This window comes from Sceloporus undulatus, chromosome 4 (genome assembly GCF_019175285.1).
Source record: "Sceloporus undulatus isolate JIND9_A2432 ecotype Alabama chromosome 4, SceUnd_v1.1, whole genome shotgun sequence".
NCBI classification, from domain to species: Eukaryota; Metazoa; Chordata; class Lepidosauria; order Squamata; family Phrynosomatidae; genus Sceloporus; species Sceloporus undulatus.
The window spans coordinates 917,865-941,659 of NC_056525.1; the positions used below are offsets into that span (position 1 = coordinate 917,865).

At 47.2% G+C, this 23,795-nt stretch overlaps 1 protein-coding gene across 6 annotated transcripts; it reads left to right on the forward strand.

Annotated features, from left to right (window-relative positions):
• The first annotated feature begins 4,333 nt into the window (after nucleotides 1–4,333).
• Nucleotides 4,334–23,091, forward strand: LOC121929931 (phospholipid transfer protein). 6 transcript variants are annotated; one of them, XM_042465960.1, is made up of 16 exons: nucleotides 4,334–4,491; nucleotides 7,164–7,328; nucleotides 7,584–7,683; nucleotides 9,289–9,417; nucleotides 15,859–16,014; nucleotides 17,836–17,899; nucleotides 18,876–18,939; nucleotides 19,162–19,253; nucleotides 20,029–20,205; nucleotides 20,327–20,386; nucleotides 20,744–20,908; nucleotides 21,809–21,876; nucleotides 21,982–22,024; nucleotides 22,309–22,372; nucleotides 22,607–22,683; nucleotides 22,797–23,091. In XM_042465960.1, the coding sequence occupies exons 2-16, from the start codon at nucleotides 7,208–7,210 to the stop codon at nucleotides 22,902–22,904; spliced, it is 1,488 nt and encodes a 495-aa protein (XP_042321894.1). In that variant the 5' UTR covers nucleotides 4,334–4,491; nucleotides 7,164–7,207; the 3' UTR covers nucleotides 22,905–23,091. The 6 variants fall into 6 exon arrangements, with proteins under 6 accessions (XP_042321894.1, XP_042321898.1, XP_042321899.1 ...); XM_042465964.1 differs by having other exon boundaries at nucleotides 20,050–20,205; XM_042465961.1 differs by lacking the exon at nucleotides 4,334–4,491 and adding an exon at nucleotides 6,210–6,344.
• The last annotated feature ends 704 nt before the right edge of the window (nucleotides 23,092–23,795 follow it).

Sequence of the window (23,795 nt, forward strand, 5' to 3'; positions counted from 1 at the left end):
AGATTAAAGCGTATTGAAAGCATCCCGCAAATAATGCAAAAATGGCAAGTAATTGCACAAATGGTTATCACACGCAGTTGCGCAAATAAAGTGGTATCGGAAAGGCATTGTCACTGAAGTCCAGAAAGTAAAAAGATGTGTGCTAATGCTTCTTTTTGACTCCTTTAATGGTGGATTTTGTGTGACGTTGTGAAGTCGTTTCATGTAATTACGTGGCATTTACGGGATAAACTCCCGATCTCCTTCGTGTGATAAACTCCTATGATTCTATGATATTTGGCACCGAACAGTATTGCTGGAACGCAGCATCCCATGGAGACACATTTTGCCCCCTTTCCATACCCAAAAATCGTACAGAGTTTTTTAAAAATGAGACTTGTGAAGCTTAAAAGAAGAGACAAGGATTGCATCTGCCACAGAATGGGGTGCAATGGTGCTCTTGTTGAGGAATGAATCAGCCCTAAGGAACCTGGCAGCGTATATATGTATGTGTGTGTGTATGTATATATATCTATATCTGCTTTTTCTTGCTTGAGTTCTGCCCTTTCCAAAGGGCATGTAAAACCAGAGGCCTTTCGATTAAAGGCTGTAAGCCCATTAGCAAAGAGACATTCCTCCTCACTTGGTTACGGTGCTTTTCCCTGGGCTAATACCCGCTCCGGCGTATAATGGGCGCCCTTGTTCTAAGTAAGCCTTAAGGGAAGATGTAAGGATTTCGCCTTGAACGCCTGCGGCCGGAGGAGAGGTTTGTGTAACCCTGAGGCCTGTGCTTACATCCTTCCATCATGCTGGGTCCACGAAAGCAGGGCTTGCCCAGACCTGCCGGATTTGAAACAGCCTTGGCGCAAGTGGTTCTTCTTGGAAAAGATGCTTGCGTAACAGGTAGATCATGCCCCTGCCATGTGCAAAGAGGGCTCCTTTGGGGGCAGGTGGCCTGACCCACGTTTGCAAAGGGTTAGGTGGGGTTTGCAGGGTGGTTTCATGGAGACGTGCTAAAAATCACATTCTGACTGGACTGGAAGACGCAGTTTTGCTACGGAAGGAAGCTCACTTCGGCATGCGCTTTCCATGGATTCCTGGCTCCCCACTTTCTCTTGGCTAAAAGCAACCTGCTCTGTAAACAGGCTGCAAACTGACCGCTGGGCCTGAGTCCTTCATCAAAGCCACGGCTCAGCTGGGGTGCCAGATGTGAGTTCCTCCCCACAACTCTGCCCGGCTTGTAAGCAGGAAAAGAAAAGGGAAGGGCATTCAAAGGACGACTTCTAGCTCTGGGCCAGCAAGTCAGATTCATCTGATGGCAACTGTGTGATGGACAGGCCTCCAAGGCACCATCATGCCCAGGCTGCCCTTGCAAACTCAGTCTTGGAAACTCAGGGCAGCCTTTGTAGGCAGCATCCCTGATGGAGTCCGTACATAACACAGTCTTCCTAGAATCCCAGAATAGATTACATAGAATCCTCTTTTCCTATAGCTTTCCATTTTGTTGTCATTGTGTGCCTTCAAGTCATTTCCAACTTATGGCGGCCCAAGGCAGACCAAGCACAAGGTTTTCTTGGCAAGATTTGTTCAGATGAGGTTTGCCATTGCCCTTGTCCTGTGGATGAGAGAGTGTGACTTCTTGCCCAAGGTCCCCATTGGGTTTCATGGCTGAGCTGTGGCTGCAATCCACAGCTCAAACTGCTCCACCACATTGCCTCTATATTTTTACCAAGTTCTAATTGTCTTTTCCAATGAGTCACATCATCTCATGATCTCTCCAAAGTATGACAGCCTTGAGTCCTTTTGGCTTCTAGGGAGAGTTCAGGCCTGATTTGCTCTTGGACCTATAGACAGTGGGGCCTTTGGGATCATGGATGCTCAAGCCCCATTAAATACAATGGGGTATTGTTATTATTACAGTGGAGCTCTTGATATCTGCTGGGGTTTAGTTCCATCACCCCTCATGAACACCAGAATAAAAACAATGGGAAGTTGTTGTTGTTGTTGTTGTTGTTGTTGTTGTTGTTACTACAGTGGGGCCCTTGGTATCATGGCTACCAAAATTCATGGATACTCAAGTCCCATTTAATACAGAGGGTTGTTGTTATTATTATGATTACATTGTGGCCCTTGGTATCTGCTGGGGTTTGGTTCCAGCAGCCCTCATGGCTCCCCAAATCCATGGCTGCTCAATTCCCTAATGTTTAATAACAGAATTGGATAGCAAAATGGTGTGGATGGCAAAGGCAAGGTTTGCTTTTTGGAATTTGTATATATTTAAAATGGTTTCAAGCCACGGATAGTTGACCCCACGGATAAAAAGTCTGTGGATCTGGAGGGCCAACTGTGCCGCTGTTTGCAGACCTCTCCTCCATCCAGGACCACCTTCCAAAGGCGGATGGGAGGTCCAGGAAGGTTGCCCCGTTGGGTCCAGCTGCGCTCCCACACCGTAAAGCATTGTGTTGCCTTATTTATTTCCCCAAAGGTGGGGCTCAGGATGGCTTTCAAGATAAAAAGCAACAGAAGTTAAAAATACATGATGCTAAGAAAAAGAAAGGTCTGCCTAAAAGGGCATCAAGCTGCTTTGTAGAAAGAAAGCTGTTTAAAGCATGGATTTAAAAGCAAATGATAAAAGCAGGGCAGCACCCCACGGACATTACTGTTAAAACCTATAAAAGTCAAAAAATACAGTGGGCCCTTGGTATCTTCTGGGATGCGCTTCCAGGACCCCTGTGGATGCTAAAATCCATGGATGCTCAAGTCCTGTTATACAGACTTGCCGAGTAAATTGGCGTTCCTTATATAAAACGGCAACATCAAGGTTTCCTTTTGGAATTTATATATTCTAAAAATCCTTTTAAGCTGCAGACGCTTGAATCCGTGGATTAAGAAAAATCCATGGATACAGAGGGCTGACCGTAACTGAATGATAAAGAAAGTTAAAAGCAATTTACAAACATGTTCATCAGCAACAAGAGCTAAGCCATACAGAGAATTCACAGCGTTATCGAAAGCTGCTTTCCCATCTGAGGAAGTGGACTCCAGTCTACAAAAGCTCATGCTCCAACTCCTTTTAGTCTGAAAGGTCCTGCCAGATCCCTTGGCATAATTCCCCACCAAACTAGGAGGAACAGCTAATACTCCAGAGGAAAGGATCAAAAGTCAAGAAGACCTGAATAGACTAGAAAGCTGGGCCAAAGCTCACAAAATGAAATCCAACATGGAGAAATGTCAGGTACTGCATTTAGGGGGGGGAAACGAAATGCATAAATATAGGATGGGGGAACACCTGTCTTAAGGAGACTTCTACATGTGAAAGGGATCTGGGAGTCCAAGTAGACCACAAGTTGAACATGAGTCAACAGTGTGATGCGGCAGCAAAAAAGGCCAATGCGAATTTAGGCTGCATCAATAGAAGTATAGTGTCTAGCTCAAGGGAAGTAATAATGCCAATGTATTCTGCTCTGGTCAGGCCCCATCTGGAATAATATTGTGTCCAGTTCTGGGCAAAACAATTCAAAAAGCAGGTTGAGAAACTGGAGCCATGTGTCCAAAGGAGAGCAACTAAAATGGTGAAGGGTCAGGATACCATGAAGCCCTCTGAGGAATGGCTTAGGGAGATGCTGGAGATGTTGAGTCTGGAGAAGAGATGGTTAAGAGGTGATATGAGAGCCCTGTTTAAATATTTGAAGGGATGTCATATTGAGGAGGGAGCAAGCTTGTTTTCTGCTGCTCCAGAGAATAGGACACAATGGAACAATGGATGGAAGCTCCAGGAAAAGAGATTCCAGCTCAACTTTAGGAGGAACTTCCTGAGAGTAAGGGCTGTTCAACAGTGAAAGATGCTCCTTCCTTGGAGTGTAGTGGAGTCTCCCTCCTTGGAGGTCTTTAATGAGAGGCTGGATGGCCATCTGTCAATGGGGATGCTTTGATGGAGAGTTCCTGCATGGCAGAAGAAGGGGCTTGGACTGGATCAGGGCCCTTCTTGGGGTCTCTTCCAACTCTAGGATTCAATGATTCTATGATCAACTGTTTGTCTTTCAAGGGCTCTCAAAGCCAAAGGGTCTTTCCCTGCCTCTGGGAGGATGCCATGGAGGGTACCAGTCTGGGGAGGGAGTACCACACTTTTGGGAGCAGCCACCAAGGAGGCCCCAGCATTTCGCTAGCATTGGGGATGAGGAGTCTGGGCTCTGCTTCAGGCAGCAACAAGTCTTGGTCTGGCACCACAGGCCCCCAAACCGCAGTGACTCATGCGCCAGTTTCCCTGGAGAAAGGAATTTGCGATGAACTTGCGGTGTCAGCTGACCTTTGCAGCCCAATTTAGGATTTCCTGGCGGAGAACATGCAAACACAAGAAGAAGAGATTCTTTCTGCAGATTCCTTCTTCAGAGGGAAGAAAGAGCAAGCTCCTTTTCTGCTGCTCCTAGAGACTAGTAGGACGTGAAGAAGCAACGGATCTGGAGGCTACAGGAAAAGGGATCCCACCTAAACATTGGGAAGAACTTCTAGGAGGTAAGAGCTGTTCAATAGTGGAAGATGAGCTGCTCTGGATTGTGTTGGAGTCTCCTTCTTTGGAGGCCATGGGGCTTGGATGGTGTCCTCTCGCAGAACAGAAGGATGTTGCATTGGATGTCCCCTTGGGGTCTCTTCCAGCTCTATGGTTCTAGGCTGGATGGCCATCTGTCATTGTGTCTTCCTGCATGGCAGAAGGGGTTTGGGTTGAATGGCCCTTGGGGGTCCCTTCCAACTCTGGGAGAGGGAGCAAGCTTATGTTCTGCTGCTCCAGATACTAGGACGCGGAACAATGGATGCAAACGGCAGGAAAAGAGAGTCCAGCTCAACATGAGGAGGAACTTCCTGAGAGTAAGGGCTGTTCGACAGGGGAACAAACTCCTTCCTCAGAGAGTAGTGGAGTCTTTGAGGCTGGATGGCCATCTGTCAGTGGGGATGCTCTGATTGAGAGTTCCTGCATGGCAGAAGAAGGGGCTTGGACTGGGGTTCTCTTCCATGCAGTTGGATCCACTCAATGGGGGCAGCTTGGAAAGGGCAGGGTGAAACATGTCATTGCCCAGTCATGGCGTTTCTGCCCAGACTGCTTTGGAATGGAGAAGGCCATAGACTCTGCTCAGGGGGGCTTTGCTGAGAAGGAGAGGCAACTGGGGAGAGGAGCCTGAACCAGTGAGTCCCTGGGACTGGAATGAGGCCGGGCCCTTCTCTGTTTTCAAAGAGACCACTTCTAGAGGTCCATGAAGCCAACCAAGAGCAAAGCAGTCCTTGCGCTGGGAGGCTTCCGCCCTTCTTCTCCCTGTCCCGCACTGCAGGCCAAGGAGAGAGGCAGCAGGGGTCCAGCCCTCTCCAGGAGGGACATCTCTTGCTTTCGCTTCCAAAGCCCTGACCACCAGCCCCAGGGAGGGATCTGGGGAGAGATTCCAGGGGAGGTCAGGGCTCAAAGGTCCCTAGAAATGGAGGGAGAGGCAGCTGCGTCCTTCAGAGCAACCCCTGAGGAAGAGCCGAAAGGGCAAAGGCAGGAGGAGGAGGAGGAGGAGGAGGAGGATCATTCTAGGCAAAGTCAAGCGGAGAGAAACAGTGGCCGAGTTGCTGTACCTTGGATCAAAGATGCTAGATCCGAGAGGGGAGTGCAGTCAGGGAATGAGAAGGGCTGCCATGAAAGAACTAGAGAAGATCCTCAAGGGCCAAGAGATACAGAAGCCCAGAAGGAGGGCCATGCCTTGGAGAGGATGGATGTGGGGCTGGAGGAGAGGAGCCCAGCGACAGCAGCAGCAGCCAAAGGGACAAAGCAACAAGCTTTGGAGAGGGCGAGGCTGGCTGGCTGCTGGGGCTCTGCAGGGCCCCCCAGAAGCCCAGCAATGGCTGCCTCCGGGAAGAAGAAGAAGAAGCCGAGGGGGCCGAGGGGAGGAGGCGGCTGTGCTGCTTTGGCCCCATCAGGAGAAGGGCAAAGAGGCCGCTGGGGAGGAGGGAGGCCTGGCAGGACCCTTCTGCTCTCCTGCTCCTGGCCCAGGCCCCCTCCCTCCCTCCCTCCCTCGGGCTGAGAGCTCGCCTCCTCTTGCAGCCCTTTGCCTGCCTGGGGTCTGTGGGGCCGGGGAGGAGGGGGCTGCCTCTGGGGGAAGCCCTGGGATCGCTGGCTCTCTGCCTGGCCAGGCTCCGTCCGGACCGAGGGCGAATCCCGCAGCAGCCCTCCCTCCAGAAAGGAAAGAGGGAGGGGAGGTCCTGCTGCTGCTGCTGCTGCTGCTGCTCTGCCTCCCTCCCTGGCCTTCCTCCTCCTCCTCCTCTGGCTCTAAAGGCTCCAGGAGGGCAAGGCGCCGAGGGACCAAGCCCAGGAGGAGGAGGAGGAGGAAGGCTGGCAGGTGGGCGCTGGGGGGCTTCTCTCTCTCTCTCCTCCTCTTCTTTCTCCGGCGGGAAGGGAAGGCAAAGAGCCCCAGGAAGGCAAGGGAGGGAAGGGAGAGGGAAAGAAGAGAGAGGAGGAGGAGGGCTGCTTGAGGGCTCCCAGGAGGATCCCTTCTGATCTGTCCGTGGGCCCTGCTGGCTCTCCCTGCCCCTTCCTCTTGCCTCCTCGGGGAAAGGCATGGCCAGCCAAAGGGCCGAGGAGGACCGGAGCCTCCTCCGCTGCCTCTCCCGCTCCTTCCTTCGGCTCCTCCTGGCTGCTCCGGCGGGGTCCCCTTCCACCCTCGGACTGGCCTTGAAGACGTCGAGCCCAGGCTCCCAAGCCCCCCCCCTCTCTCTCTGCCCAGAAAGCCCACCGCTCTCTTAGGGGTACTTTTTTTGGGGGGGTCTTGGGGGCCCTGTGGCCGTCTTCTGGAAGGGCTCTTCCTGAGCTTTGGCCCCCTCAGTTTCTCTGGAAGCCCTTTCCTTGAGGAAGGCGGCAGCCTCCGCCTGTTTCGGCCCCCCAGCCCCTTGGGAAGGCCTCTTTCCCGGTGGGGGGGAGGCTGCCTGTGGCCCCCAGGGGCCCAGGCCTTGGAAAACGTCTCTAAACAGCTTTCTCTGACTAAGGCAGGCTGACAGCATTCGCCTCCTTTGCTGCAGCATCCCAGGGCTGGCTCATGCTCCGCAATAACCCCAAGGTCCTCTTTGCTGACAGCCTGGAACCAGCTCCTTCCGCCCGTTTTCCCTTTGCAGGGTGATCTCCGACATGATGATGATGATGATGATGATTTATTTCTACCCAGCCTTGCGCCATACATAGGGACTCAAGGCAGCTTGAGGCAGCATCATGGCTCGGAGGATCTCCTTCCTATTCCCACTGCTGCTGCCCTTTCTGGGGATGGCATCCGCTGGCACCACAGAGATGCCAGCCTGCAAGATCAGGATCACTGCCAAGGGCTTGGAGCTGGGTAAGTTGCCCGGGGAGGGCATGGGGAGGGGGTGAGCCTGGCCCCTTCTGCATGGCAGCCGTGGGACCCTAATGCATCCCCTCCCACCTGGTTTGACCTCTTGGCTGGGCATGGATGGCCTCATGATGCCCAGATGGGCAGAGGCAAAGGGTGTGGGGATACTGAGGAGGGCTGCCTGATGGCAAACTGGGAAACTTGGGGGGCAGTTTGGGATGGGGGGCAAGAGGTGACCCCCAGCCCCCTTGGATTTTGCAGTGAAGCAGGAGGGGCTGCGTTTTGTGGAGCAAGAGCTGGAGAACATCACCATCCCTGACCTGCATGGCAAGGAAGGCCAGTTCCATTACAACATCAGCAAGTGAGTGGGGGGGGGGGGGGTGGGGGGGCTGTTGGGGCGGAGGCCGGTCCCATTGGGCAGAGGCAGCCCCTAAGTCGTCCCGACACTCAGCACCTCTTGGCCTTTTCCCCTTGCAAGGGTGGCTGGTTCAGGTGGAAGGAGCCCCACCTGGGGCTACATTCTGCACCTGGGAAAAGGGAAAAGGTGAGGCGGTGTTGCAAGGAAGGGCTGTTGAGCCAGCCAAGGAAGAGAGAAGAGGCAGGGCTCTCACCTCTCCGTGTGGAACATATTGGGGGCCTAAAGCCCTCCCATCCAAAGGATGGGGGCTTCTCAACAAAATGATATAGGCTCCAACACATCCCACCCCCCCCCCCCCCCAGCAGTCAAATCTTGCCCACCCTGTCCAGCTGACGTTTGCACAGCTGCAAGCCGAAGCAGTGACCCTGTGAGCCGGACAAGAGGTGTGTTGGCATGGCAGGGCAGTGGTGGTCTAGGGCTGGGTGGGGGAGCTGGACCCCACTGGGACCCTGCCATGCTATACAAAGATAGCACAGTGGTCCCCCTTTAACTGCCACAGAAACATCCTATGGGATCCTGGGGTTGCAGTTCAGAGAGGATATTCAGAATTGTCAGGGAGAGATCTCTAGCGCCTTCCCAGACGACACACCAGGACTCTAGAGGATGCAGCCAAGGCGGTTAATGTGGAAATCATAGTGCCATAGGTGTGATGGAGTGTGAATGGACCCCTGGCCTTTTCACAGGAAGCAATGGGAAGGGATATGACTGGTGAGGGTGTGTATATGTGTGCCTTGTGGGGACAGGCTTGGACTGTGGGGAGGACAGATTGTGACCCCCAGAGAAGCCCTTTGGGTGGCAGCACGGGTCTTGGGACCTGGCAGAAGGCACCAGGAGGGGTGTTGGCAAGCCAAGGACTTTGCTACGGGGAAGGCAGAGCAGGCAAAAGTGGCATGGAATTGAACAGATGGGCACATGGAGGTGAACAGCACTTGCAGGGGGCACAGGAACATTCAGAGTGGTCTTTGCTTTGAGAGAGTCAAGGCTGAATTAAGATAGTTGGGGGCCCCAAGGCTAGTTGTGATGGGGGGTTATGAGTTATGATGGTTGGGGGTCCCAAGGCCAGTTCCAGAAGAAGGACACACCTGGGCTATTCTAGGAATGGTGGCAGCATAGAAGTTGAATGAAATAAGCAGAAAAAATAAAGAGGGGAGTACAATAGGGAGGCTGCAAGAAACTCCAGCCCTGTGAGTTTAGTGTGAGGCTCCCTGCTGGATCCTGGTTCATTTGTCACCCAGTTACCCATTTCATTTATGTTAATATACTGTTTTTATATGTTTTTAACTGTATGGTGTTTTTTAATGTTGTAAGCTGCCCTGAGTCCCAGCCTTGGGAGAAGGTGGGAATGATGATGATGATGATGGATATAGTATATGGGTGCAATGGGAAATGTTGGGAGATTCAGGAAGGGACTGGGGAAGGAGTTACGCCTTTAGTTCTGGGCATTGATTCTGCCATTGGTAAACCAAACCTGGGGAGGGGGAGAGAGACCTGGTCATCTGCATCCGGCCCTCCTGGAGCCAATCTCTGTGTATCTCCCTATGAACCCAGCGTGAGGGTGACCCACCTCAATCTGCCCTCCTCCGACCTCCGCTTCCAGCCGCAGCAGCACCTGGCCTTTGACATCCGCAATGCCTCCATCAGCCTCCGCTTCCGGCGACAGCTCCTCTACTGGTTCTTGTGAGTGTCCTCCCATCCTCTCCTTCCCATCCACGCCAGTTGCGGGGCCCAGAGTCCATTCTTGGCACAACTGGGGACCTTGGAGGAAGCCAGTGCCAAGGAGCTGTTCCTCTGAGGGCATCAGTGGGGCAACCAGCAGCATTCAGATGGATGGCTTCCACTAGCTGCACCCTGTGCCTTCTGGGTGACCTAGGTCATGGGTGGGTAGAGGGTCCTTGCCCCCAGGGATATGCAGACCCCCTCTCACCATTTCAACCCACTCTGTCCTTTCACCACCTGTAAGACCTGCACCATTTTACACTACTCTTTGAAGGTTTAACATTTGCACTTGTCCCATTACATTTGGACCCATTCCCCCAGCTAGGCAGCTGTACCTAAATCAATTTGGCTAAAGTAACATGGTTTCCATCAGTGCATTGGAAGAAGTGGTTGAGATCCAGGAATGGTCATGTTGAAATAAACCAGAGGTGCTGCCAGATTCCTTCTTTTCCTGGGGAAATGGAGGTTGTTCCCATGGTGAATGGAGTGAGCCCCCCCCCCCCCACACTTTCATTCTCACAATAGTTGTCATAATGATGCCTGTTACTATTATATAACTTGTTTATATCCTACTTCTCCTCGTTTGGAGGTTTTGTTTTGTTTTGTTTTCTTTCCCAATTTATTTTTAATTTAAAATTTTCATACACAAACTATATCACATAAAACATAAAACATATATATATATATATATATACATATACCTACAGCTACATTGGTCACATATACATAAAAACAAACACAATAAACCAAATAAACAAAGACTTCCTTTCCTTTACAGCGATTATTACTACTCTCCAGTCTCCCTGAGAGAAAGGACCTTCCTTCGTGTTTAACTTTTCCTTATAATCACTTTAACTAAGTTCTACATGAAGAGATAGGCCCTTTTCCCTTTAAATTCCTTCCCTCTTCTCATACCATGATATCTTCTTCCCTGGTATCTCTTTTCCCCCCTTTATTTTTACTTAATCTTCTTTAGTTGGCTGATATACAGATTTCATTTATCAAAAGCTATTATTCCATTATCACCTTTCTCTATTTTCAGACAATTAATAACTGGTTGCCATTCCGTTCTGTATCTTTCTAAGCTTTTGTCTTTTAATAAACATGTCAACTTATCTAATTCCATAAATTCATACAATTTCAAAAGCCATTCTTGTACCGTCAATTCATCATTTCCTTTCCATTTTTTTGCAATTGTGGATCTTGTAGCAGTTAACAAATAAAACATCATTTTCCCATATTTATTTTCCATGCCGAACAAAAACACTTTGGGATCCATCTCCAATTTAGTCAGTCTCTAACATGCTTTCCCAAAATTTCTTAACCCGCTGACATCTCCACCAAATATATATGAAACATGGTCCCTGAGCTTTTATTACAGTTCCAACAAGTATCTTTAGTATCTTTATATATTTTAGATACTTTCTCTGGTGACAAATACCATCTAAATTGCATCTTATCATATTGTTCTCTTACTCCATAACTTAATGTGTGTTTGATTCTTCTTTTCCAATTTTCCCCCCACTCCTCTAATAATATCGGCTGACCAACATCTCTAGCCCAATTTATCATGTATTGTTTGATGGGTTCAGACAGTATTTTATATAATTTGGAGATAGTATGTTGATTTTCTAAAGTTAATACTTTCTCAAGCTCAGTTTCTTCCTTCTCAAATCCAAACAATTTTTGATCTGTCCTAAATCTCTCATGTATTTGTCTATATAGGAACCAATTGTTTTCATATCCTTCCTGTGTTAATTCCTCCATTGATTTGATTTTCTCTTCCCCTTTTTCTTTTTTTAATAACTCTTTATATGTAGGCCAATTATCTTGTTTTAATTTTTCTCTTGCAAAAAAAGCTTCATTCGTCGAAATCCATTTTGGTATTCCTCTTATTAATTTGTTTTTATATTTTAACCATATCCTTAATAAACTTCTGCGAATGAAATGATCATTGAATTGCTTATTTACTTTGACTTTATCATACATCATATATGCATGCCATCCGTAAATTAAATTGAACCCTTCCAATTGCAGTATTTTTTCCTCTTCCAATCTTATCCGTTGTTTAAACCAATCAAGACAGGATGCATAGTAATAAAGTCTTAGATTTGGCAATCTCCAATCCTCCTTTATCCCTTCTTTCTTGCATAATTTTCATCTTAATTCTCGGTTTCTTCTGTTTCCATATAAAATTTGTTAGGTCTTTTTTCCCATGCTTTAAAGGGAGTATCGTTTTGGATTATTGGTAGCGATTGAAATAGGTACATTATTTTAGGTAGGACATTCATTTTTATGGTAGAGATCCTTCCCAACCAAGATAAGTTCAGTTTTGACCATTTCCGTAATTGTCTCTTGATTTCCTGCCACGTTTTTTCATAATTGTTTTTAAATAACTCAGAATTTTTAGTTGTTATATTTAATCCTAAATATTTCACCATCTTTTTAATGTTCAGACCTGATTTTTCTGTAAATTCTTCTTCTTGTTTTTTATTCATATTCATTACTAAGACATTAGTTTTATTTTCGTTTATTTTCAGACCTGCGTAATATCCAAATTGTTTTATAGTTGTCAAAAGTTTTGTAACGCTTTCCAATGGGTTAGATAAGGTTATCATCATATCGTCGGCATAAGATTTAATTTCATGTTCGAACTTCTTAACTTTTATTCCAGTAATTTCATTTTCCGATCTGATCAAATTATTTAGTATTTCAGCTACTATTATGTACAAGAGAAGAGAAAGTGGGCAGCCTTGACTGGTACCTTTTTGTATTGAAGAGTTGTCCCTTTTACTTCCATTCACTAAAATTCTTGCATTTTGTACTTTATAGATTTCGGAAACCCATCCAATAAAATTTTTACCCAATTTCAATCTTTCTAAAGTTTCAATCATAAAGTCCCAATTAACGTTATCAAATGCTTTTTCACAGTCCAAAAAAAATTAAAGCAGCTTGACAATTTGGTTTTTTATCCAGATATTCTATTAAATCAATTATATTTCTTACATTCTGCTTCAAGTGCCTTCCTGGTAAAAAGCCAACCTGATCTCCATTTATCCATTGGGTCAAAATCTTTTTCAATCTATCAGCCAATATCATGGTAAAAATTTTATAGTCATTATTTAGGAGAGAGATAGGTCTGAAATTTTTGATCTCTTGAATTTCTGCTTCAGATTTAGGAATTAATGTGATGAAAGATGATTGCCAGGATTCTGGAATTCCTTCTTTTAAGATTGTATTCATCACACACTACAATGGATTAATAATTTCTGCTCCGGCCCCGGAGATTTACCTAATTTCATTTTTCTGATTGCTTCCGAAATCTCATTAATGGTGATATCTTTATTTAATTCAATTCTTTGAGTTTCGTCGATTGATATTATCTTTTGATCTTTAAGAAAATTTCTGATTTCTTCCTTCTTTACTTTAGAAAGTGTGAATAATTTTTGTTGATCAGTTTGAATTTCATTCCCGTTGTTTTCTTTTCAACATTCTTCATTCCTAAGTTTCCAGTCCAGCCACTTTCCTGGTTTGTCAGCTGTTTCAAAGAACTTTTGTTTGGCATTCTGAGCTTCTTTTCTGTTTCTGCATTATTTTTATTTCATCTAGCAAATCTTTTTTCTCGGGATTTTTTTCCCGTTGAGTTTCTTTCTTTTTAATTTCTTGTAATAATAAATTTAATTTGTTTCCCTGTTTTTTTCCCCTCTTTTCTATGCTTTTTTGTGTAAAGAACCCTCGCATTACTGCTTTTGAAGCATCCCATACTGTTTGTATCTTGACTTCATTGTCCAGGTTTTCTTTAAAGTGTTCTTGTGCTTCTTTTAATATCTTTTCATCTCTTAAAAGTGATTCCTCTAATCTCCAGTTATGTTCTTTAGGTAAGTTTTGGATTTCTAATGTGATTGGGTGATGGTCCGAAGTAATTTTTGGTAGTATTTCTGTTTTCTGACTCTTTGGGATTAGTGATGTCGAAATCAAAAAAAAAGAAATCAATTCTGGACCATGATTTTTGTGCTTCTGAATAATAAGTATATTCTTTTTCAGTTCCATTTCTCACTCTCCAAGCGTCCATTAATGACATCGCATCTTGTAAATCGAAAAAAGGTCTTGGAAGTTTACCTTGCACTTTCTTTTTTACTTTGATAGATTTCCTGTCTATCTGCGGGTCGATTACCCCGTTGAAATCTCCCATCAAAATCGTATGTTCATAATCATATTGGGTCAAGATTTTTGTCAGGTTAACAAAGAATTTATCTTTCTTCTCATTTGGTGCATATATTCCTACAATTAGGACTTTGCCGATATGGTGCTCAATTTCTAAACCAATATATCTTCCTTGTGGGTCATTAAAAAGTTCTTTTGCCCTAATCCCTTCTTTAACATAAATCACTACTCCTTTCTTTCTCTTAATGCATGCTGAAATAAATTCTTTTCCTAATTTTGGTTGGTGCAGATATTTTAATTCTGTATTTTTGATGTGCGTTTCTTACAAACATAAAATGTCCATTTTCATCTTGTTCAGGTAAATTATCCTTCTCTTTTTTGGACTATTTAGTCCTTTTACGTTCCAGGTCAAGTATTTTATATTTCGATTCATCTTTCTTCTATTTATGATTACATATTTTTATATAAAGTGGGAGGATGATTCAATCTCTGGTACATTCAATTCCTCTCCTTCATTCTCTGCATCTGAATCTTCATCTTTCTTTTGACCTTCTTCCTTTGTTTTTTCCTCAGTTCCTCTAATCTCTCTTCCGTTGTTTGATCTGTTTCTACACTTAATTCCTCTGCAAATTTCTTCGCGTCCTGAACATTTGTTATTTTAATTCTTTCCTGTTTATAGTAAAAAGAAATTCCTTTGGGATTTTCCCATCTGTATCTTACCTCCATATCTCTTAATCTTCTTTTCCTCAAAACCGGTCCCGGCACATCTTTCAATAATTGTAACTCCATTCCTTTCACTGTTAATTTATTTTCATAATGTTGTAATAGTATCTTTTCTTTTAAATGAGTCCTGGTAAAATAAACTACAACGTCTCTAGGCAATTTCTTTTGCCTAGCAACCCAGGAATTAATTCTAAATGTTTTATCGATCTGAATCTCCATTGTCATTTTGTCTATTTCCATAAAATCTGCAAAGATTTCCGTCACTTTATCATAAATATCTTCATTTTCTTCTTCAGGTAACCCACGCATTTTTAGACATCTCTCTCTGTTCTTCTGCTCTTGAGTCATTCTTTCCTCTTCTCAGTTTCTTCTGTTAGTTTCTCTTCTAACTCTGTATTCCTTCTCTCTAGATCCTTAATTTTTGATTTAACCTGTTAAACATCTGTTGTTATTGTTTTAATTGATTTTGTTATTTCCTGGAGATCTTGTCTTATTTCTAGTTTAATTTCTCCTTTCATCCTCTCCATATCTTTCCTCAAATCATCTTTGTCTTGTTTCATCTCTTGTCTCATTTGTCTTATCTCTTCTAGCAGTACCATGTTCATGTCTTGTGTTTTAATGGATTCTTGTGATAATTTCCTCTGTTGTTGCTGTTGCTGCTGCTGCTGTTTTGCAAGTTGTGATCTAGTTGCCATTTTGTCCTTAAGGGGGGGGGGGAGTGTACAACCTTCAATATATTGACACGTTTATCTATATGGAGGATCTTATATTAATGCCAAATATCTGTTTCCAGATCGTATTATTATAAATCCTAAAAGTTAACCAAAATAGTTGTTTTGACCTTAATTCAAAAGTAATATAATTTCTTCAAATAATTCTTACAAGCCCCACTTTCCTTTGTACCTTTTAACAATTCTCCACATTACATTATATCACCATATATTTTAAATCGCCTTCTTTCTTCTTCTTTTATTATGATAAACAAGAGATAAATTCCACCTCCCACCAGCAGAGGTCGCAATTTCTCTGTTTCTGGTGTTTAGTCTTTAGACTCAACTTAGAACTTAGCTTTTGTCTATAGAAAGTGGAGAAAAAGATGTCTCCACATCCGGCTTCTTCTCCAAAGCCTTGAAAACGCCAAGTGTAAATATTTATCCTTTTAGCTCTTTTTGGACTCTCTTTACCCTAAATTCCTCCCTTTTCTCAGGTATATTCACAATCTATAACCTACAGACCTTTCCTCCTCCCCAAAAAATCCTTTTCACTCCCTTGAATTCAAGGGTGTTTGGAGGTTTTGAAAGAGAGGCTGGGTGTCCATCTGTTTCAGAGAGTACTTGGTTTATGTATTCCTGCATGGCAGAAGGGCTTTGGGTTGGATGGCCCCTTAAGGTCCATTTTGTCCTTCCCTGGGACACAAGGCAGCTTGCCATCATTCCAACAGATGTGAATGGAAGGCCAAGTCACTGAAAAGCATCACTCCCAATAGAACATGATTGACTTGCTCTTGCCCCCTAGTTACGACATTGGCTCCATCAACACTTCGGCCGAAGGGGTTCAAATCCACACGGCGCTGGAGCTCTCCAAGGACAGCAGCGGGCGCCTCAAGATCTCCAACAGCAGCTGCAGCGCCTCCATCGCCCGGATGCATGCCGGATTTAGCGGCACGCTCAGGTATTATTTATTTATTTCATGTATACCCCTCTCTTTAGATATGCTCACATATGATGTGTAACATATATGTCACAGAGAACCTACACAAATTTGAATTAGAAAACAATGAAATAGAAATAGTCAAAGAATTCCCAAACCTGGGATCAAATATGGATAGAAATGGGGAGTGCAGCCAGGAAATCAGAAGAAGACTAAGAACGGGGAAAGGAGATATGAAAGAACTAGAAAAGATCCTAAAATGCAAAGATATACAACTGAGCATGAATGTTAAAATTGTACAAGCCATTGTGTTCCCTATTCCCATGGATGGATGTGAGAGCTGGGCAGTTAAGAAGGAGGATAGGAGGAAAATCAACTCATTTGAGATGATGTAGGGCTGGAAAAGAGGGCAGAGCCAAAAGGACAAACCAAGGGGTCCTGGAGCAGATCAAGCCAGAAATCTCCCTAGAAGCCAAGATGACAAAACTCAGGTTGTTGTACTTTGGACACATCATGAGAAGGCATGGATCATTGGGGAAAAAAGTAATGCTGGGAAAGGTAGAAGGAAGTAGAAAGAGAAGAAGGCTGCATGCAAGATGGATGGACTCCATTAAAGAGATCACTTTGAGTCTGAGTTTGCAGGAATTGAGCAAAGCAGGGGAGTTTAAGAAAGGCCTTGGAGATGTCTCATCCATGGGATCGCCATGGGTTATAACAAATCTGCCGCCAGAGCCCTGCCCTTTCCCTTCCTCAGCAGAATGCATCTCCCTTCCCTTGGGATCTCGTCCTCCTTTCTTCCACCAAGCCCTGCTTGGTCCCACCTGGACAAGGCACCCCTGAGAGACCCAGACACTCCTTTGCTGTTTCTACACTGCACAGTTATAGAACTGGGATGCCACTCTGACTGACTTGGCTCCATCTTCTCAAAACCTAGGGTTTGTGGTTTGGACAGAGGTGGTCCAGTGTGGTCCAGTGGCCTGAGTGATGCACTTGGACAACAGGAGAACAGGGGCCAAATCCTTGGTCAGACATGGAGACCCACTGGGTGACCTTGGTCAAGTGGTACTCTCCCAGCCTTCTTCTAGGAAGGCAAAGGCAAATCTCCTCAGAGCAAATCTTGCCGAGAAAACCCTGCGATAAGGTCACCTTGTGTGTTTATGTGCATTGTGTGTCTTCATGTCGTTTTCATCTTATGGCGACCCTATCATGGGGTTTTCATGGCAAGATTTGTCCAGAGGTGGTCTGCCATTGCCTCCTCCTGAGGCTGAGGGAGTGTGATTTATTGCCCAAGGCCACCCAGTGGGTTTCCATGGCCAAACTGGGAATTGAACCCTGGTCTCCAGTGGTAGTCCAATGCCCAAGCCACTACGCCACACTTAGGGCTGCCATAAGTTGGCGAGAACTTGAAGGCACACAGCAACATCAACCTGGGCATTTCCTGCTAAAAAGCTATGCCCTCCCTAGCAGAGAATTAGCATCCTCTCACCTCCCCAAACTACAAATCCAAGGATTCCATAGATTGGATCCATGGCCAAAGGGTACTAACTGTGCACTGTGGGCAGCTGAAAGAGCCAGGGACCCAATCTAGGATCGGGGGTCTCAGAGCGTGGGTTGGGGGTCAGGAATGTGACCCAGCGCTGTTGTCTTTGCTGGGCAGTCTATGGCTCTGCAGGGAATCCTCAGGCTGACCACTGACCCCAGGAGGCTAGCAAAGGGAGGTCAGGCTAAGCGTCTGTCCAGATGTGGAGGTTGTTTGCAGGGAGGAATCTTTGCTTTTCCCTTTTGAAGAAGGCAAAGGGGATCGATGCACCCAACTTTTGTGTTCTCCTTTTCTCTCTCCAGGAAGGTGTACCAGTTCCTGGCCACTTTTATCACCACAGGGATGCGTTTCCTCCTCAACCAACAGGTGAGGCCCAGGATAGTCCAGAGCCAGGCAGGGCAGATGGAAAGCAACTTCCTCCACCATTCCCTGAAGGGTTTCTGGGAGCTGGAGGGGAGCACTGGACATCTGGATGACCAATGGTTGTTGGTGGTGGAGATATGACTTCATCAGAAAGCTTTGGGATGGGAGGCCCAGTGCTTACTTGGTATTGCATCTCTGGGAGCTTTGGCCAGGCTCTGTGGTTGATCCCCGACTCCAGAGCTTGCACGCAAGGCCAAAGTGAAAAGAATACTATTATGCATGTTCAGAGTGCTGTATCTGTTCCACTTCTATCTGTCATTTGGGGGTAGGATCTTTAAGCCCCTCATGCCCTCCAACATTTCACCAATGGAAACTGGGAGAGATGTGGTCAAGATGGCACAAGTTTTTAATGAAGAACAACAGGCCAGCTAGGAGAGTCTGCCCTGGTTTGCTTTTGCTGGAGCCTCCTGGGAAGGGCAGGATTCTGCCCCTCCAATTGAGTGCAAACTACGGGCCCAAACAGACAGGCCAAAATAAAGCTGCTTCAGGTCACTTTGGAAGTATGCCTTTTAAATGACACATGCATCTTAAGAGGTCAGAAGCTGCGCCAAAACTGCGCTCCAGTCCTTAGCATTGGAGCATGGCTTTGGTGCGGCTTCTGGCCTTATAGGACACATGCGTCATTTAAAAAGCACACTTTCAAAGTGGCCCAAAGCAGCTTTATTTTGGCCTGTCTGTTTGGGCTCTACTTTTGTATTTTGAGCTCAGCTTGCAGCCAAGGACAAAGACAGAAGGAGGAATGGAAGGAAGCAACTGAGACATTTTAAAAGCAACTGAAAAAAGTGGGACAGCAGAGAATTAATTGGGACTGTCCCAGCCAAATTGTGATAACTGGAGGATATGAACTGTGCATCTGGCAGGATGGGGTGGGGGCAACCTGTCTCCCCTCATGCCTCCGATGATCTTCCTTTGTTTCCAGATCTGCCCTGTGCTGAACCATGCAGGACTGGTGCTCCTCAACTCTGTGCTGGACACAGTCCCAGGTGAGTTTGGACTGCGGGGGAAATGGCTCTTCGCTGCCAGGTAAGCAAGGAATGGCAGGAAGGATGCAACGAGGGCAGAGTGAGGTGTTTGGCACATTGCTCCAGTTGGCTCCTGTTCAGGCATGAAAGAGGGGTCAAGGTTTGGAAAGGGGGCTGGCCCCGTGGGTCCTGGGGGCCAAGTTCGGCCAGCCCAGGGAGTCATTCACTCTTCCTGCCTCGCAGTGCGGAACCCAGTGGATGAACACATCGGGATAGATTACTCCCTGCTGGATGACCCCATGGTCACTTCGGACACCATGGACCTGAGTTTTAAGGTACCTGTGAGGTGGGAGGGAACCAAGGAAGAGGGAATGCTGCAGGGAAGGGGCCTAAGAAGGGGAAGTGGGGCCACACTCCATGGCTGGAATCCTGTTGGTGTCTTTGCCCGCGTAGCTTCACCTGCAGAAGCAGAGTTGTGTGTGTGGTACTATTGCGTGTCAATGGGCTTGAATGTGAATTGTGCACAGATGAGCATGCGTGAAGGTCTATGCATTCAGCTGCCCATTGGGTGTTGCACTTCAGTTGTCCTTCAACACAAAGGCCCTCTGCACCCCTCCTTTATCTGCTACCATTTTTATACTGTTTTATACAGTTAGTTCTTGAATGTGTGCATGAGTGAGTGTCTTGTGTGAATAATGGTTTCCTTGGACTATAAATAAAATTATATTTGGATTTTACACTCTGGAGTTCTGTTTCTTGGAACTGGTATAACCCAGGCTTGGTCCCCATTTTAGCTGCTGTCATTTGAGCAAATACACCTCCCCCCCCCCCCCATTTGTATATTCATTGCAGGTGCTCTCTCAGGACCTTTGCCTTTTAGATAAAAAGATAGCACCGGACTCCCAAACCCATCTGCCTAATTCACTATTCCTTAAGAGGAGCTGCAGGGTGGGTTTAGGGACCTGGGGGTGGGCTCAGACCAGTTGTAGTAACCTGCTAGAAAGCATTCTTCCCAGTGTGCCTGTTGTTTAGGGCAGCTCAGGGTTGGCACAGGAGTTTTTATGGCTGGGTCTAATTGTGCCAATCCCCTTTCTCTTCACTCTTCCACAGGGCATGTTCTTTCATTTACAGGGGGACAACGTGACGCTGCCCAACGTGGCCCCGGAGCCCCTGGTCAAAGAGACGGAGCGCATGGTCTACCTGGCTGTCTCAGAGTACTTCTTCGATTCTGCCCTTTTTGCCTACTATCACGCTGGTGTCCTGAACATGGAGATTGCCGGTGCAGAGGTGGGTCAGGAGAGGAGACCTGTGGAGGGCAGAGGCATGTCAGCCTGGGGCTCCAGATAGCCAACACCTGCATCACGGAAGCCCAGAATTTGCTGAGCATGATGCTGTGTTCTCCTTCTAGGTGCCAAAGGATCTGGAGGTCTTGCTGCGAGCCTCGTTCTTCGGGAGCATTGTCATGTTGGTAAGAGTTCAGGAGACCCGGGAAAGTAACTCCGCCTGGACTGAGTTTAGGATGAAAATGGCAGAAAAGCCCTGGTGGGGTGGTCTCTAAGGCTTGGGCCCAGGCTATCTGTCCCCCGATATGAGCTAGCTGAGCCTTGAGATCTAAAGGAGATCTCTCAATCCCACCACCTTCGGAGGTGCAACTGCTGGGGACCGAGAAAGCTCTATGATTCTATGATTCTATCCCCCTCTCATCAAAGCTAAAGGCCAGCCAAGCCTTAGGTAGACACAGCTTTGCATGGTAAACCCCCTCTGCTTGTTTTGGGGTCCAGGTGGGCTAACCTAACCTCTTTTCTCCCTCTCTTTGTGGCCCCAGAACCCGTCTGTGATGGACGCCCCACTGCTGCTGAGGCTCCAGGCCACGGCCCCCCCACATTGCAGCATCAAGAGTTCCGGCATGTCCATCTCCGTCACGGCCCTCTTTGACATCTTCTTGGCCCCTGCTGACCAGCCCCTCGTCCAGCTCTCCAGCATGACCATGGTGAGGCAAGCAGGGGACACGGGGCAGATGGAAGGATGAATCTGTGGGGGTCTTTTCATCCTGCAGCTTTGGACTAAGGGGTTTGGGAGGGTGGTTGGGGAGGCAACTGGCTGCCCAGTTCAGCAGCAATGCTGTGGAAGATTGTGCTGGCGGTGAGGTAAGACGGCTCCTTTGCAGTGGGATCAGTGACTCCACTCTGCGTTTTAATCCAAGTTTCAAAAGCGCTAGTCAAGTTCTGGGCCTGTTTGACTGGTAAGATTAAATGCATCACAATTCAAAAAGGATGTTGAAGTTTGAGCGTGTTCAGAGGAGAGGGACCAAAATGGGGGAAGTCTGGAAACCATAAAGTCCTATGAGGAATGACTTAGGGAGCTGGGTATATTTAGCCTGGAGAAGAGATGGTTAAGGGGTGATATGATAGCCCTGTTTAAGTATTTGAAGGTGTGTCATACTGAGGATGCAGAATGCTTGTTTTCTGCTGCTCCAGAGACTAGAAAATGGAGCAATGGACTCTAACTCCAGGAAAAGAGATTCCTTTTCTATCTTAGGAGAACGGTAAGAGCTGTCCAACAGTAGAAGACACTGTGGTGGAGTCTCTTTCTCTGGAGGTTTTTAAACAGAGGCTGGATGGCCATCGGTCACAAGGAGGGCTTTGATGGTGTCTTCTTGCATGGCAGAATGGGCTTGGACTGGATGGCCCCAGGCATCTCTTCCAACTCCAGGATTCCATGATTCTATGAATGTAATGGGTAGTACTCTTAAAGTTCATAACAAAGCCTAGAACGGACTGGCCTCGTCCTTGCATCATGCGCACTGCCGCTGCACCTGTCACAAGGGATGGAGCCCAGGCGAGACTCCTGGCATCCCTTGCAATAGCTGTGGCCCTTGTCTTCTCCGCAGGAAGCCCGGATGAGTGCCAAGGTGGCCTTGCGTCAGAAAGCGCTCCAGGTCCAGCTGGACCTGAGAAGGTATGGGTTGTGTGTGGGACCTTTATTATGGAAGTGGGAGAAGCAGGGCCCTCAGCCACCGCCAGGTCTCTGGTGCTCAATGCCTGCTCTCTTTGCCTTGCACAGGTTCCGGATCTACTCCAACCAGTCAGCCCTGGAATCTCTGGCAGTAAGTGAAGGTGGCTTTGAAGGGCTCCAGTTGTGGCTAGTAGAAGTAGCACTGGGCAAGGGAGGGGGCCTGGCCCATGAATGGACTGCAACAAGCTGCCCTGGTCTGACTAAAGGGGTCTGGAGGGAGCCTTCTCTGCCCCAGTTTCCAGGGAAGCAGCTGCAGGCCAGAACCAGAAGTCTCTCCACTGGGAGAGCTGTCAGCAGTTTGATGAGGGAGCCGCTTCAGGACCTCAAGCTAGCCCCCTCACCTGCCTCCCCTTCCCCTTCTTCTCTCTGCTCCAGCTCATCCCACTGCAGACACCCCTGAAGACATTGCTGCAACTGACCATCATGCCCCTCATAAATGGTAGGAGCGGGTCTCGGGGTGGGTGGGTGAGTGGTCAGGCACCTGGTGATCCATACTGCCCCTCTGCCCCAGACCCAGCCATCTTGCAGGTCAGCATGCCTGCCACTCTTCTCTCTCAGGCTGATGATTTGGGGTTCAAGGAGCAACTGCATTTAGAGACCTACAGGGAGGAATGGACTCTGCACATGGTCAGAGATGCCTCCTCAGCCCAGTTTCACATCATCCCCTTTGCAGAAAAAACCAAGAAGGGCGTCCAGATCCCACTTCCAGAAGGGATGGACTTCATGAAGGAAGTGGTCACTAATCACATGGTAAGCGGGGCCACCAAGCCACCCAGCCCTACTTCTGCTGGGTGTGTTTTGGGGGGCATGAAGAGAGTCCTTCACACACCCCTCAACTTCTCCCCTCCCTCCTTCCCTCGCAGGGCTACCTCACCATCGGGGCCGACCTCCATTTCTCCAAAGGGCTGCGAGAGGTGATTGAGAAGTACCGGACGGCGCCTGGTCCAGCCCCAACCCTGGTGGCAGCGTGAGGGCGTCCCCTTGCCAGCACTTTCTGAACAAGAACTTGCTCCCTTCAAAGGGCTGTGCCCACCCAATTGCCCACTCCGTCCTCCTTGCGCTCCCCCACCAGGCATTGCAAGAACGGCACAACAATGGCTGTTTATCCACGGCTGATGCCTTAGGACCAAAACCAATAAAGTTTAGACTTAGACAGGGGTTTTGCCATGCCTTCCCCACACTTGCCTTTTCTTCTTCCCTGGGTGGGCTGATACTAGTTCCCCTTGCCCCAAATCTTCTCTCTGGAGTTATAATAAAGAAAGCGTAATGAGGGAAGGAGTTTATCCCCAGCACTTTACACCTCACTCCCACTTCACCCACTTGCTAAGGGAAAATTTTCCTGTCTTGCACATAACTCACCCACAGAAAGAGGGTTTAGGATGGGGGACACATGTCTATACAACAGAACATGTGAAAGGGATCTAGGAGCCCCAGTAGATCACAAGTTGAACATGAGTCAACAGTGCGATGCAGCAGCTAAAAGGGCCAATGCGATTTTAGGCAGCATCAATAGAAATATAGTGTCTAAATCAAGGAAAGGAATAGTGCCATTGTATTCTGCTTTGGTCAGGCCTCACCTGGAATATTGTGCCCAGTTCTGGGCCCCACAATTCAAAAAGGACATTGAGAAACTGGAGCCATGTGTCCAAAGGAGGGCCACCAAAATGGTGAAGAGTCTCAAAACGATGAAGCCCTATGAGGAATGACTTATGGAGCTGGGGATGTTCAGCCTGGAAAAAAGACGATTAAGAGGTGATATGAAAGCCCTGTTTAAATATTTGAAGGGATGTCATATTGAATCACAGAATCGTAGAGTTGGAAGAGACCACAAGGGCCAACTCATCCCACTGCAGACACCCCAT

Excerpts from the sequence above, each read along its gene's own strand:
- LOC121929931 (XM_042465960.1), top strand. The coding sequence starts at position 7,208 with ATGGCTCGGAGGATCTCCTTCCTATTCCCACTGCTGCTGCCCTTTCTG. Across the intron at positions 17,900-18,875 it reads GTTTCCTCCTCAACCAACAG|ATCTGCCCTGTGCTGAACCA; the intron begins GTGAGGCCCAGG and ends CTTTGTTTCCAG. Across the intron at positions 22,684-22,796 it reads AAGTGGTCACTAATCACATG|GGCTACCTCACCATCGGGGC; the intron begins GTAAGCGGGGCC and ends CTTCCCTCGCAG.